Source organism: Pipra filicauda, unplaced genomic scaffold, assembly GCF_003945595.2.
Source record: "Pipra filicauda isolate LSUMZ 115617 unplaced genomic scaffold, ASM394559v2 scaffold80_size11013439_pilon, whole genome shotgun sequence".
Classification (NCBI taxonomy): domain Eukaryota; kingdom Metazoa; phylum Chordata; class Aves; order Passeriformes; family Pipridae; genus Pipra; species Pipra filicauda.
In genome coordinates, this window is record NW_024104987.1 from 1,123,051 (window position 1) to 1,135,540 (window position 12,490).

General features: G+C 63.7%; 1 protein-coding gene and 2 long non-coding RNA genes across 4 annotated transcripts in view; all 3 read right to left on the reverse strand.

Annotated features, from left to right (window-relative positions):
* Nucleotides 1-4,709, reverse strand: part of SLC38A10 (solute carrier family 38 member 10) — a 30,417-nt gene extending 25,708 nt beyond the window's left edge. Inside the window, exons 1-3 of one of the 2 annotated variants that reach the window (XM_027725313.2) lie at nucleotides 4,228-4,709; nucleotides 3,105-3,222; nucleotides 36-81 (exon numbers count right to left, since the gene is read on the reverse strand). In XM_027725313.2, the coding sequence (XP_027581114.2) occupies nucleotides 36-81; nucleotides 3,105-3,222; nucleotides 4,228-4,332 (269 nt within the window). In that variant the 5' untranslated portion in view covers nucleotides 4,333-4,709. The remainder of the gene's footprint in view (nucleotides 1-35; nucleotides 82-3,104; nucleotides 3,223-4,227) is intronic. The other variant, XM_027725312.2, reaches the window with a different exon arrangement.
* A 1,856-nt stretch (nucleotides 4,710-6,565) lies between these two features.
* LOC120325049 lies at nucleotides 6,566-7,410 on the reverse strand. Its single transcript, XR_005566853.1, has 2 exons — nucleotides 7,277-7,410; nucleotides 6,566-6,731 (listed from the first exon to the last, which is right to left on the reverse strand). It is a non-coding gene; the product is annotated as an uncharacterized LOC120325049 (long non-coding RNA).
* A 1,798-nt stretch (nucleotides 7,411-9,208) lies between these two features.
* Nucleotides 9,209-12,283, reverse strand: LOC113990152. Its single transcript, XR_005566844.1, has 2 exons — nucleotides 12,182-12,283; nucleotides 9,209-11,012 (listed from the first exon to the last, which is right to left on the reverse strand). It is a non-coding gene; the product is annotated as an uncharacterized LOC113990152 (long non-coding RNA).
* Between the last annotated feature and the right edge of the window lie 207 nt (nucleotides 12,284-12,490).

Sequence of the window (12,490 nt, forward strand, 5' to 3'; positions counted from 1 at the left end):
AAACTGTTCACGCTTTGAACAAGCAGCAGATTTACCTTGTTTCCACCAACATTTTTCCTGCTTTTCCATAGGCATGAAATGCTGGCATAAAACGGAAAAAAAAGTGGAAGTTAGTCAAAGAAAGGCTCAGAATAGGGCAGAGGCCAGTTCAAAGTTGCACACTAACAGTGACACAGGGCAGTGCAGCAGGGCCCCACTGCTGGTGTTTGGGGTCTGTTTGCCTCACCCTCCCACTTTCTTTTTCAGCCATTCCCTCTGGGAACTGAAAACCACATAAGACAGGAACAAAGATGAGGAAAAGCCAGTGAGCAGGTTCTTTTTTTTCTATTTAAAACCAGAAGTGGTGTGAAGCAGCAGCCACACATGGCAGCCATTAAAGGCAATGGGAGAGAAAATATTCCTGTACAAGATTCTGTGTGGCAAAAGTTGAAGTGGTGCAGAATTCCAATCCAACTCCCCTCTTTATTTTTATCTTCCCCCTCGAACTGGGCCGCCTGACATGGCTGGCTGGGAGAGCTGAGCTGGTGCCCAGAACGTTCAATCCCATTCCCAGAATACCCAGTGCTCCCAACCCACACCAAAGGGCCGCTGCCAAGGCTTTGCTTTTCCCCCCCTCCCATCCTTGGGCTGGAGCAGAAAATGCTCAGTAGTCCTTAAATCATTGGGTTTTCTCTCAAAAAAAACAATGCCAAGAAAACTCCACTTCTATTTTTAGACCCTACTGGGCAGAATGGGAACGGAGAGCTCCAAACCCAGACCACAGTGCCCAAATCTGTCCAGCATGAACCCACCACCCCGGAGTCCCCTCTGCCTTCCCTCAAGGCACAGCCCAACATTCCTGGAACCCGCCAGCACACAAACTCGGATCCTTTCTGGAAGCTTCTTCTGCTATTTTAAATATTAACTTCAACTCTTGATTCCCTTGGACTCCGCTTTGAGCTAAAAATTCAGGAAACGAGATGTTCTCCCACAAAATGAGCAAAAGGCACGGCAGGGACCCACAGCCCGGAGCGGGGACGTGGGGGAGCACCCGAAATAGCTGCTGGCTCGGTGCCAGGGCGGTGGGACAGCCGCCACCAGGCACAGCGCCCGGGCACCGGGAACGGCCGCCCCGGCCTCCTCTGGGAATCCACAGCCATGGGGGAAAAGGCAACGGCCCTGGGGGGGCCAGTCCCACACAAAGAGGGCCTGGAAGGAGGGAGAGGAGTGAGTAAGAGGAAAATATCCCTCCTGGAGATGGGTATTAACAGGCTGAGCTCCAGGAGGATCCAACGGCGCTCCATCCCTCCGGCACACACAGCCAGGTGCCCCTGGGTATGGACACAGCCACTGGTGGGGCTGGAACCAGCCCATGTCCTCAACTGTTTGGAATTGATGTTCAATGAGAACATGCCTCCTAATGCTACACCTGATGTCCCCACCTGGGGACACTGGAAAAACTGGATCCTTTATCTTCTCCAGGAGGCGACGACTGTAAAAGAAATGGTACAGTGGAATCCTTGGAATGGGACCTCTGGATGCCCAGGCTGGGCAGAGCTGAGCCTGCTCAGGAATCAGAGAAGCCTTTTAAACCCAAGGTGGTTCCTCAGCCCCCCTGTGGGGCTGAGCTGCCCCAAGGCCAGCACAGCCCCTGCACAGCCAGAAGGGAGGGATTCGCCCATCTCCTGGTTAAAATCCATCTGGGAACTGCATCCTGCTTCCCTCCTCGCCCACACACCTGCCCGAGGCCCTTCCCCTCCCTGCAGCACTGATGGCCCACCCCCAGCCCCAGCCCGGGCCAGCCCCTCCTCTGTGCCGCCGTCCCTCCGGGAGGCAGTGCCTGCCCAAAGGGAATGTGCACAACTCTCCTCCCTGGCTCAGCGCTGCCAAATCCTCCCACAGCATCGGCCCCGAGGCTGCCAGGAGTGCCCGCAGATGTCCCCGGGCCCGGCCCGCGGGGACAAAGGGGGTCTGTGTGGAGCTGCCCGACCCCGGAGCATTGGGATGCGGCGCGGGAGTGCTCCCGGGGCTGTCCCTGCCCGTGGCTCCTCTCCCAGGGCACAGGGAGCGGGCACAGCACGGCTGCCAGCCCCCTCGTGCCAGAAGGAAGCTGGGAAGCATTACTGGCCCTCTGTATTCCAGCCCCTTGGCTTGAGAGCGTGCAGAGGATCCCTTTTCCCAGGACACGCTCCAAGGTGGAGGGGACTCTGTGTACTGCGGGAAGCAGCACACAAAGGCGTGTGGAGGGGGCCGGGGGGGCGGCACTGGCAGCTGGAACGGGGGCTCCCCCTTCTCTCCGGCATCACAACAACCCCCAGACCACGGAGCTGCTCCAGCTTTCCCGTTCCTAGCAGCCAGAAAGTACTTCCCGGGAGCAGTACCTCGGGCACCCGGAGGGAGGAGCAAACCCATCTGTCAGCACCCTTGTACCAGGGCAGCGCCAGCCAGCGCCCTCCTCCCACGGGAAAATAAGGGAAAACAAGGAAAAGGTGGCTTTTCCTGCTGTTTCACGTGCAATGGAGAGCACTGGAACCCCCCCACCTCCTCCTGCCCCCCAGGTCAGTCAGGATTCCAAGAGAGGCCACGGGCTCCTGGCGCCAGCACTGTGCTCCGAGGGCGGCCAGGCCCTGCCAAAACCCACCCAGGGACCTTCCAGATGTTTCTGGTTTCTCAGGCCCTTGGAAGCTCACGCTGTTTCCTCTCTGCTGAGCCATAAAGGAGCTCCCAGCTCGGCTCCAGGCAGCCCAGCTCCATGCCAGGCTGGCAGCACCCGCTGTCCCGGCAGCGCCGGGCGGGGAACTCGTGCCCAGATCCACAATTAATTCATCCCAGACCCACAATTAATTCATCCCAGACGCCTCCCGGGAGCTGGGGTTTGGATCGGGCAGTGCTGCACCTCCTCCCCTGCCCTGGGGAGCCAAAACAACTCAGCACCATTAGCTGGGCTGTCGGGGGCAGGATCAGACCCCGGCGCTGCCCCGGGGGAGAACGGGAACTGCAGCAGGGAAACATCGGCTGTTCCAGCAGCACCAGTGGGAAAATGGAAATTGGGAGGCCCAGGTCACGCTGCAGGTGTAAGAGCCAGCAGGGAGGGCTGGGGAGCAGCTCTGGGGCAGGGGTCTCACCCAGGCCGGGGTAGGTCCTGCGCTTGCTCAGGTTGGCCGACTTCACCAGGAACATGCAGGACTGGTGGGTCATCCACGAGCAGAAGATCAGCAGCACAGCCCCCAGGATGATCCCACACTGGAACAGAGCACAGGGGGAAGAAACCAGTGGGAGGTGAGGGGTCAGGCCCTCCCTCAGCACCCCCGGGTAATTCCAGCCACGCTTTTCTCTGTTTCACAGAATTCCCTCCCTTCCCCATCAGCTCCATATCACTCTCTCCACAGCCCAAGGCCACAGGGAACACACTCGTGTTTCCCACAGCCCTCAGCTGCACCAGTTGAAGTTCCCAGGAGTGAACTGGGAGTGGGTTGTGGAGCAGAACTTCCCCCCTGGCTCATCCCCCAGCAGGTCCAGGGAGCACAGACAGACCCCGAGGTTCCACCCCTGCTGTAGCTTGATAAATTAACCACTCCTTGGTATCCCAAACCCCTCAACCAGCTCCTCTCCTACCTCCCTCTGCACAGGGTGGGAACCACAGGTCACTTTTCAAGCAGGTGACTTGGAACAGGCCCAAATCCTGATCCCAGCTGCCCTTTTCCTGCTGTTTTGAGGCAGGGGGGCCCTGGGGATGGGGCAGATCCTGGGGTTGAGGCTTGGGGGCACAGCAGGCATTTGCAAACGCCTCCAAATCGACTCGTGCTTGTCACATGGACAAATCCTTTGATTTAGTTTTTCCTTCTCCTCACAAGAAGGGCAGGACTGATCAGTTGGAGACCCCAGGGAAGGGGAAAACACAGAGTTTGGTTTAGAGATGACGAGCTGGAGACCCCACCACAAAGAAAAACGCATTGTTTGGTTCAAGGGAGGCCTGATCTGAGTCTTCAGCGTTTCCTTTGCTGACTTTCCTCTGCCGACCCCTGAACCACTCCCCAAATTCGGACCAGGGGGGCAAACGTGGCCTCTGCCTGCCCTCCTCCCGGGTACCCCGGAGTGGGGCAGCACCCGCACGGGGGCTTTTGGCTGACCAGGGCAGGGCCCGGCACAGCCGCCCCAGCCTGGGAGCCACCGGCGGGATCACCCTCCCCACCGGGCGGCCCCGGGGAGCCCCCCCAGCGCCGGGGGGGCCGCGGAGCGGGCGCTTACCTGTCGGAAGCAGAAGGGCACGGTGAGCACGCTCACGCCCACGATGCTGTTCACCACGTTCATGATCAGGCCCCAGTTGGATCCCGCCGCCGCCGCCGCCGCCATGGTCCGCGGCGGGGGGTCCCCGCGGCGAGGGGGGGGTCCGGTTTGTGGCCGCTCCCCGCGCCCCTCGGCCGGCTTGGAGCCCTTCGATCCTCCTGGACCCCCCCGGTGCCCCCGGTCCCCTCAGCCGGCCGTGCCCGCCATGGCCCCGCCAGGCCCGCCCCGACCCGGCACCGGCCACAGCGGCACTTCCGTCTTCCGCCGCCGCTCCCGGAAGTCACGTGGTTCGACCGCCGAGTGGGGACGCTCCTGCCGCCTTGGAGGACCGTTCTCGCTGGTCCTGGGAGGCCGGGAGGGATAACGGGGGGTCCCCGCTGCTGGGGGCACCCTCGGGGAGCTCAGTGCGGCCAGGGGGGTGCGGGAGTGCACAAACACACACGCACATGCATGGAAAGCACATGGCTGTGCGCATGGCTCCACATTGCATGCATGTGCACGCATGCACATGACCACAGCACTGGCATCCGGGCAGGAGTCCCCGGGGCGATGGGGGGATCCTGAACGGCCCCTCGAGGGCAGCACATCCCCCCGGGAACCCCCTCCTGGGTGCATATCTGGGCATGCATCCAGCTGTGCACACACAACGCATCTGCTCCCCATCCCAACCGGAGCGATCCCAAAGCCCACCGTAGACGGATCCCCCAGAATCCTGCAGGACAAGGCAGAAAACCCAAGGAGAATAGCAGGAAAGCTGCGGGGAGCTGTAGCAGGGTCCCCCGAGGCCATGCACAGCAGCAGGTCAGCGCAGCACACGCGCTCCCGTCGGAGCGAAACACGCGGCGCTCGTATAATTTGCAGCAATTGCGACTGGAAACCGCAGGAATTCGCTCTACAAAAGGTTTGCAGGGAGGTGAACAGGCGGCCTAATTCCCTCCAGGTGTGGCGCGGGATCAGTAGCTCCGGCGGCGCTTTCCTGGCTCCTGTGCCAGAGCAGGGGCCGTGTCCGTGTGTGTCCTCGGGCTGGGCTGAGGGATCCCCTTGGGGTGTCACGGAGCCGCTTTGGGGGTGCCCCCGGCATGTTCTGCCTCAGCACTGCCAGGAAAAGAGCTCCAGTGGCTTCTCCATGTGTGAGTGGGAGCCTGGGAAGCATCCAGAGCCAGCTGGGAATTCCTATGGGATGGGGATACCAAGGGAGAAGGCCCCGCTCTGCCACCTCCCCCTGGGATCTCCATGCCCATCCCGAGGGATGGGGGTTTTCTGCAGTTCCAAACGCTCCAGGGCCAAATCTTGCCTCCAGCAGGAGCCGGGCTCTGTCCCAGCACTGACTGTGTCCCTCCCCAGCAGCGCCGGGGCAGATTCCCATTGTGGACCTGCTGATAGCAAGGGAGAATTCCCTGGAAAGTCCCAACTCCCTGCATGGCCGGGCACCTGCATGAGGAGCTGCCAGCTGGGATGGGGACCCCCCTGTGCCAGCACAGGACACTGGGAGCCGGCAAAGGGCCCTTTTGGATTTGGCAGCCGGTGGCAGCATTCCCATCACAGATCCACCGGGAAGCCCGGGCGGCTCAGAGCCCTTCCCAGTCCTGCCCCATGGCCCAGATTCCTCCCGCCTGGATTTGGAGCCCGGGAGAACAACCGGCCCCAGAGGATGCCAGAGCCACAATTACTGTAATTAGAAATGGGGGCTCAGGGCCGGCTGATCCCGCGGGGATTCCGCGCTGCTTTATGGAAGTACAAATCCCTTGGGAGCTCCAGGTGCCGCTGCTGTGTCGGATGTGACAGCTCCATGTGTGTGCACACCCCAGCCTTAGCTGAGCCAGATTCCCAGCTCCCACCAGTGATGCTGTCCCAGGAAAAGGGCCGGGCCCACCTCTCCTCAATGAAATGCAGGCACAGGGGCTCCCACCCCCATCTCACCCTTGCTCACGGAGATTTTTCTTCAGGAATTCGCCTCAGTGGCAGCTCTGGGTTGGGGGGGTTCCCATGAACCTTCCCATGGCACAGGGATGCTCTTCCCTGGAACCGTGAGAGCAGCCTGGGAACATCCCTGCCCTCCCTTCCTGGGGGACACAGCACATGGTCCAGGGGGAATGGGAAGGAATGGGAACCTCCTCTCCAGACCTGGGGCAGAGGCCACCCATGCCATGGTGCCCCTGAGGGTCTGCGCCCACCCACCACCCCATGTCCCCCCTTCTCACGGGGACCAGCACCCACTACTCTGCTCCCCACGGCTGGCTCTGGTGACAGACTCCTGGTAGATCCCAGGAACCACCCGGCAAGGATGGAAAAACATAAATTAAAACAAATTGCGGTTTTATATTGCAAATAAGGGCAGTTTGATGGGTTTTATTGCGGAACAATCATTAATGAAGTGCAGTTTCAGGCACCTTAATTGCTTGGGGACCAAAGTTCAGTCCACGTCTCCGGCGCGGGCCGGGAGCGGCCGCGTGTCCCGCGAGGGGCTGGCAGGGTGGGAAACGGATTGGGAATCAATTTATGGGCATGATGAGGGAGATGGAGGCAAGGGGGCTGATCTGTGCGGGGGGGGGGTATAGCAGCACAGTGGGATACACAGCACAGCCCGTTTTGGGGGGAGGTGAGAGGCAGTGGTGACCCCCCACATGGTGTCACCCCAGGGGCAGCTGTGGGGTGGGTTTTGGGATGGGGGTCCCCAGGCTGTGGGGAGCGATGGTGGTGTCCTTGGGCACCTGCAGGGCCGGGCTGGGGCGATGCAGAGCCGCGATCGTGGGGGGCCCCGGGAAACGCCCCTCACCTCCCAGCACAACAAACGCGCGGGGGAGGGGGGCGGACACGCGTGGGTGTGGAAGGCACAGAGCAGGGTGCGTGTGGACGCGGCAGCGCCGGGGACACGCAGGGACACACACAGGCAGGACACGCATCGCGCGCGCCCTGGCACCGTCACACCCGCGAGTGGACACGCTCCCCACCCGCACGTACCCACGCGCGGCAATGGCCTCGAGGCGTAGGGGGCCGTACGGAGCCTTACCGAGCCGTGCGGAGCATTACCGGGCCGTACCGAGCCGTGCGGAGCATTATGGGGCCGTACCGAGCCGTGCGGGGCCCTCCGCGCGCGCCCATTCATTCGCCCGCCCGCGCCGTGGGAACGCGCCGCGCGCGGGAAGCGCGGCCCCCGCGCTGGCCCCGCCCCTCCCCTGCCGCATGAATGGGCACGCCCCGCCCCTCTCCTTGTTAGGGCACCCGGCGTGGCTCGGGAGGCGGGGCCTGCCCGGGCCCGCCCCGCCTCCTCCGCCCCACCAATCAGCGCCGCGCGTCGGGCCCCCCGCTGGGCGCCGGCCTTTGTTTGTGGAGGGCGCCGGGGCCAATGGGAGCGCGGGACGGGGGGCGCTGGGCCAATGGGAGCGCGGGACGAGGGACCCTGGGCCAATGGAGGCGCGGGGCGGGGCCCGGGGCACGGCCCGGCCCGGCCACGTGCGCGCGGAGACGGGAGCGGGGACAGCGAGGGGACCGCGAGGGGACCGGGGAAGGACCCGGCCCTGCCGCGCCCGGAACGGCCCCGGGCCACCGGGGTGCGTCCCCAGAGCGGTCCTGTGTCCCCAGGGGGTGTCCCGCCCCCAGCAGCCCCAAGGACACCTGCCCAACCGTGCACCGTCAGTGCCGGATCCCGTGTGGCAGCATCAGCGCGGCACCTTCCTGCCCCGGCAGAGCGCGGGGGACACCCTGGACGGGTCCCTCGGCTGCTGTCCCGGGTGTGTTGTGGGTCAGGGAGCCCAAGGTGGCAGCAGGGTTATGCTGTGCTGGGGTGCCTGTGGCCCCATTCGCCCATCAGAACCAGGTCTGGGGGTGGGTGGCATCATACTGGGGGGCTCTGGGCAACAAATCCCAACTGCTACAGCCCCCATGCAGGCAGAGCTGTGCCATACATGGATCCCCAGGGTGGGGATACAGCCGCGTGCCAATCCCTGTACTGGGACACAGAACACTCACTGCACAGAGGGGACAGCACCTGGCAGGAGCCTCCTGGGGGAGCCTGGAAAGGGCCAACAGAAATCCCAGCCTATGCCTGGGTTGTGTCTGGGTTCTGCTGTCCCCTCCTTGGCCCTGAAAAATTTCCTCCTTCCCAACCAGCCCCAGTGCCACGCCAGCTGGGTTCCTGTGCCACAGGGCCACCCTCTGCCAGCCACACTCACACCAAAGCCGGGGCCTTCAGTCATTCCCAGCCCAGGGTACAAGCCCTTTGCTGGAGAGGTGAAGGTCATGGTCGTTTTCTCTGTCACAGGCAGCTCTCAGCTCCATGTTTGCCCCTTCCTGTCCCTTCCAGCAGCTCTGGGACACTGTCACGGTGCAGCTCAGCCTCACGCTGCCCATGGCACTGACATGGGAGCTGCAATGGTGGCTGCTGATGGCAAGGCCAGGGGGTGCTGCTTCTACTGATGGTTTGCTCCTCACCCCCCTCCCTGTGCCCCCCACCACCAGCCCACAGCTCCAGATCCACCATCCAGGCCTGCCCATGGCACTGCCCAAACTGCGGCAGCAGCACCGGGGCAGGGGCACGGCACCAGTGTCACCTGATGGCCGGGACACCGGCCAGCGCCTCCCGGCAGGCGGGGAACCCCCGGTGCATCTCCCCGGGCTCGGGCAGAGAACAAAGGAGGGCAGCTGCGGGGAGGGAGCGGCGCTGCCGGGTGTGCTGCAGCGCGGCTAATCCGCCCCGGCACAGACCCGGGAGCTCCGGCACCTCCAGAACGCGGAGCGGCTGCTCGACCCGAGCACCAGGACCCCCGTAAGGCCGGGGAGGGGGCTCCTCCCGGACCCCCCACAGCCCCACCCCGCACCCTCGCACCGTGCCCCATCCCATCCCATGGCAGCAGCCCCTGCTCGCCCCGGCTGATGCTGCTGCCATGAAGGGAACGTCTTGCATTAACGACTTTTGTCACCAAAGTCATTAACATAATAGGGCTTCCACATCAAAATTGAATATTAATGCTCCGCCGGCTGCGGAGGGAGGCGGATAATTGCTCTAATACATTTTCCAGTCGGATTTTCGCATCGCGGCAGCAATTGCATTAGCAAACCCGATTATTCCCACGGCCAGTACAATGGGATGGTTAATGGGAGTTAAGTTCCTTCCTTTTTCCTCGGACCCCCGAGCGGCTGTGGCTCTGTGCCCCCCGCTGCCCACCAGCCCCGGGGAGCGCCGGGCAGGGGGCGAGGGCCCTGAGCTGGGAGCAGAGGGGACAGTGGTGCTGAGCCACCTCGTCCCTCTGCACCACAAACACGACCCTTGGACGCAGACGGCCTTGAGACGCGCCGGGAATGCCACAGCCAGCTGGAAAACTGCCTATCCTGGGAGCCATACCTGCTGTTCCGTGCCATGCAGAGCCCTGGGATGAGCCTTGGAGGACGGCAGTGGGTCACACCAGCCAGGGGGTCCCGCTGCAGCAGTGCTGGGGGTCCAGGCAGAGCCAGGGGTTGCTCCAGCTCCCACCCAAGGAGTGTTGGGGGATCCTCCAGCCTCCTCTTTCTTCCGAGGGGGCTTGGCAGCTCCCAGGAGGATGAAGCTCGGGAGAACAGCTGAGGAGGGGGGACACTGCTGGGGCTGCAGCCTCCTTGCTGCACCCCCAAACACATCCCAGTCAGTCCCCAGGGCAGGGACAGGCCTTGGCCTCAGCCACTGCCCCCCGTGCTCAGGGGCTCTGCAGTGGTACAGGCCCAGTGGGGGGGTGGGACAGACACCGTGTGTTCAGCAGCAGCAGCGGACAAAGGCAGCTGCAGGGCTGGGGGGTGGATGTGGGGGGGTCCTCATTAAATTGACTTTAATTGCACTCATTTGGGCTCACTTCACTGATCAACCTCGGCACAGTGGAGTTGTACCCCCGGGCTGGGGGAGCTGCTCGTGTGGGATGTACAACCACAGCAGGGGGTCTGCCTACCCACTGGGGCGGCTGCTCAGAGGGAATGCACCCCCAAGAGTGGGTCTGCCCACAGGCAGAGGGGGCCGTGCCTCTGGGGATGCCAACTCACAGAGGGTGGTCTGCCCAGGGAGGGAGGCCGCCCACAGCAGGGGGTTTGCCATGTGGGGAGTGTTCCCCCTGGGGGTCTGCCCACCGTGCCCAGGGACATGGGCTTGGTGCTCCACAGCCCCCTGACTCAGCCCCTTCCCACACCCAGCATGGGAGGTTCCCCCGGATCCTTCCCCCTCCCGCTGCCGTCACTGGGGAAGGAAGAGCCTCACAGCCGCTTTTTTTGGCTTTTTCAGTTTTCTTTTTCAGTCAGGGAACTCTTCCCCAGCGCTCCGGGACCCCCGGCAGCCAAACGCCGCGGAGCCCCGACGCTGGGATCTGCACCGTGCTCCCCTCCAGCACCGACTCCACACACTGGGATAATCCATAACGGCTTTTTCCTGGCCTTTCCCACACGGAGAGGGATCCAACCGGCCTTCACACGGTGGCCATGGAAGAGGATAAGGAGGCTGTGCCTCCGAGCTGCCGGTGTGATCCCGTGTCCTTCGGTGTGCGTGTCAGCGTGTCCCTCGGTGTGTCCCTGGGCACGGCTCTGTGCTGCAGCTGCACGTCCCGCTGCACCAGCGCCTGTGCTGGGCCGTGCCCCGCGGTGCAGCCGCCTGTTCCCGGCTGTCCTTGTCCATCTGTCTGTCCCCGCGCCGTGTCCGTGCGTCCCAGTGTGCTCGGCTCTGTCCCTGTGGGCCCCCGGCCGCTCCCTCCTGACTCGACTGCCGTCCCCTGTGATGAATCACCCACCGTAATCTAATCGTGGTTATGAGAAATTGCAATTTATTTCAGCCTTTTCAATCAATTACAGCCTTTTATTGCAAAAAAGGAAAAAAACCCACCCTGCAGGGCCCCAGTGGGGACCCCGGTGGGAGCCTCTGCTGGGCCCCCCTCCCAGTAGCTGGGCCCCCCCCCCCTCCCCGGCCCCCGACACCTTTCCTGCTCCTGTTCCCACTGTGTGGTCCCCAGTCCCTCACCCTGTGAAGCCCCTCCTGTGACACAGCCCCTCAGTTTGCAGTGCCCCCTCCCACCCTGCCCCCCCCAACACTGCACACAGCCCCCCAACATTGTACCCCCCATGGCACAGCCCCCCCAACACTGCACCCCCACTCACCTTGCACCGCAGGGCCCTCCAACACTGCACTCTCCCCCCCAGCATTTCAGGGTTATTTAGGACTGGACCCCCCCACACCTTGCACCACAGGGCCCCCTCACATTTCACTCTCCCCCTCCCACGTTGCACTTCTAACACTGCACAGCCCCCCCCACATTGGCTCCCTACCTTGCACTGCGTGATCCTCCCAACCCAGCAACCCCCCACACTGCACAACCCCCCACCCTATTCTCCATGATCCCCCTCATTGCACCCCCCACATTGCACAGCCCCCCGACACTGTACTGTGTGATCCCCCAACACTGCAACCCCACACGGTTCACATCCCCCAATCCTGCTCTGTACGGCCTCCCCCCACTGCACCCCCCGCGTTGCACAGCCCCCCCACATCGTACCACCCCACTGCACAGCCCCTCAAACACTGCACATCTCCCCACCCTGCTCTGCACGGCCCCCACACACGGCACAGCCCCCCAACATCACACAGCCCTCCCATATTGTGTCCCCCCCTTGCACAGCCCCCCCCATTGCTCTGCATGGCCCGCTCACATCGCACAGACCCCAACACTGCACACCCCCAAAACTGCCACCCCCGGCATTGCACAGCCCCCCGGCGCTGCTCTGCATGGCCCCCCCCATATTGCACAGCCCCCCAACACTACACAGCCCCCACCCTGCTGTGCACGGCCCCCCACACCGCACCCCCCGGCCACCGCACACCCCACCTTGCCCCGCACGTCCCCCAGCGCTACAGCCTGCACCCTGCGGGGCGCGCAGGCCCCGCAGCCCCCCGGTTGCCCCCGGCCCCCACCTGCGGGAGCCCGGCCCGTGCGCTCCCCTCTCGCCGCTCTTTGATCGCTCTCTCGGCCCGGGGCGCTCCGAGCTGTGCGCGGGGGGGCCTCGAAACCGCCCGGGCCGCGCGTGCACCCCCCACACCCCCCTAAGGGGAGGAGGGTGGGGAGCCTCGAAACCGCCATCGGCGCCGGCCAATCGGCGCCTTGTTTACACTGCGTGATTGACAGCTCGCTGGCGCGCCGCCAGCCAATCGGCGCGCGGGGGGGGGCGCGCGCGCTGCAGCGGGGAAGGGCGGGGCGGGCCCCCCCAATACACACCCCCCTCC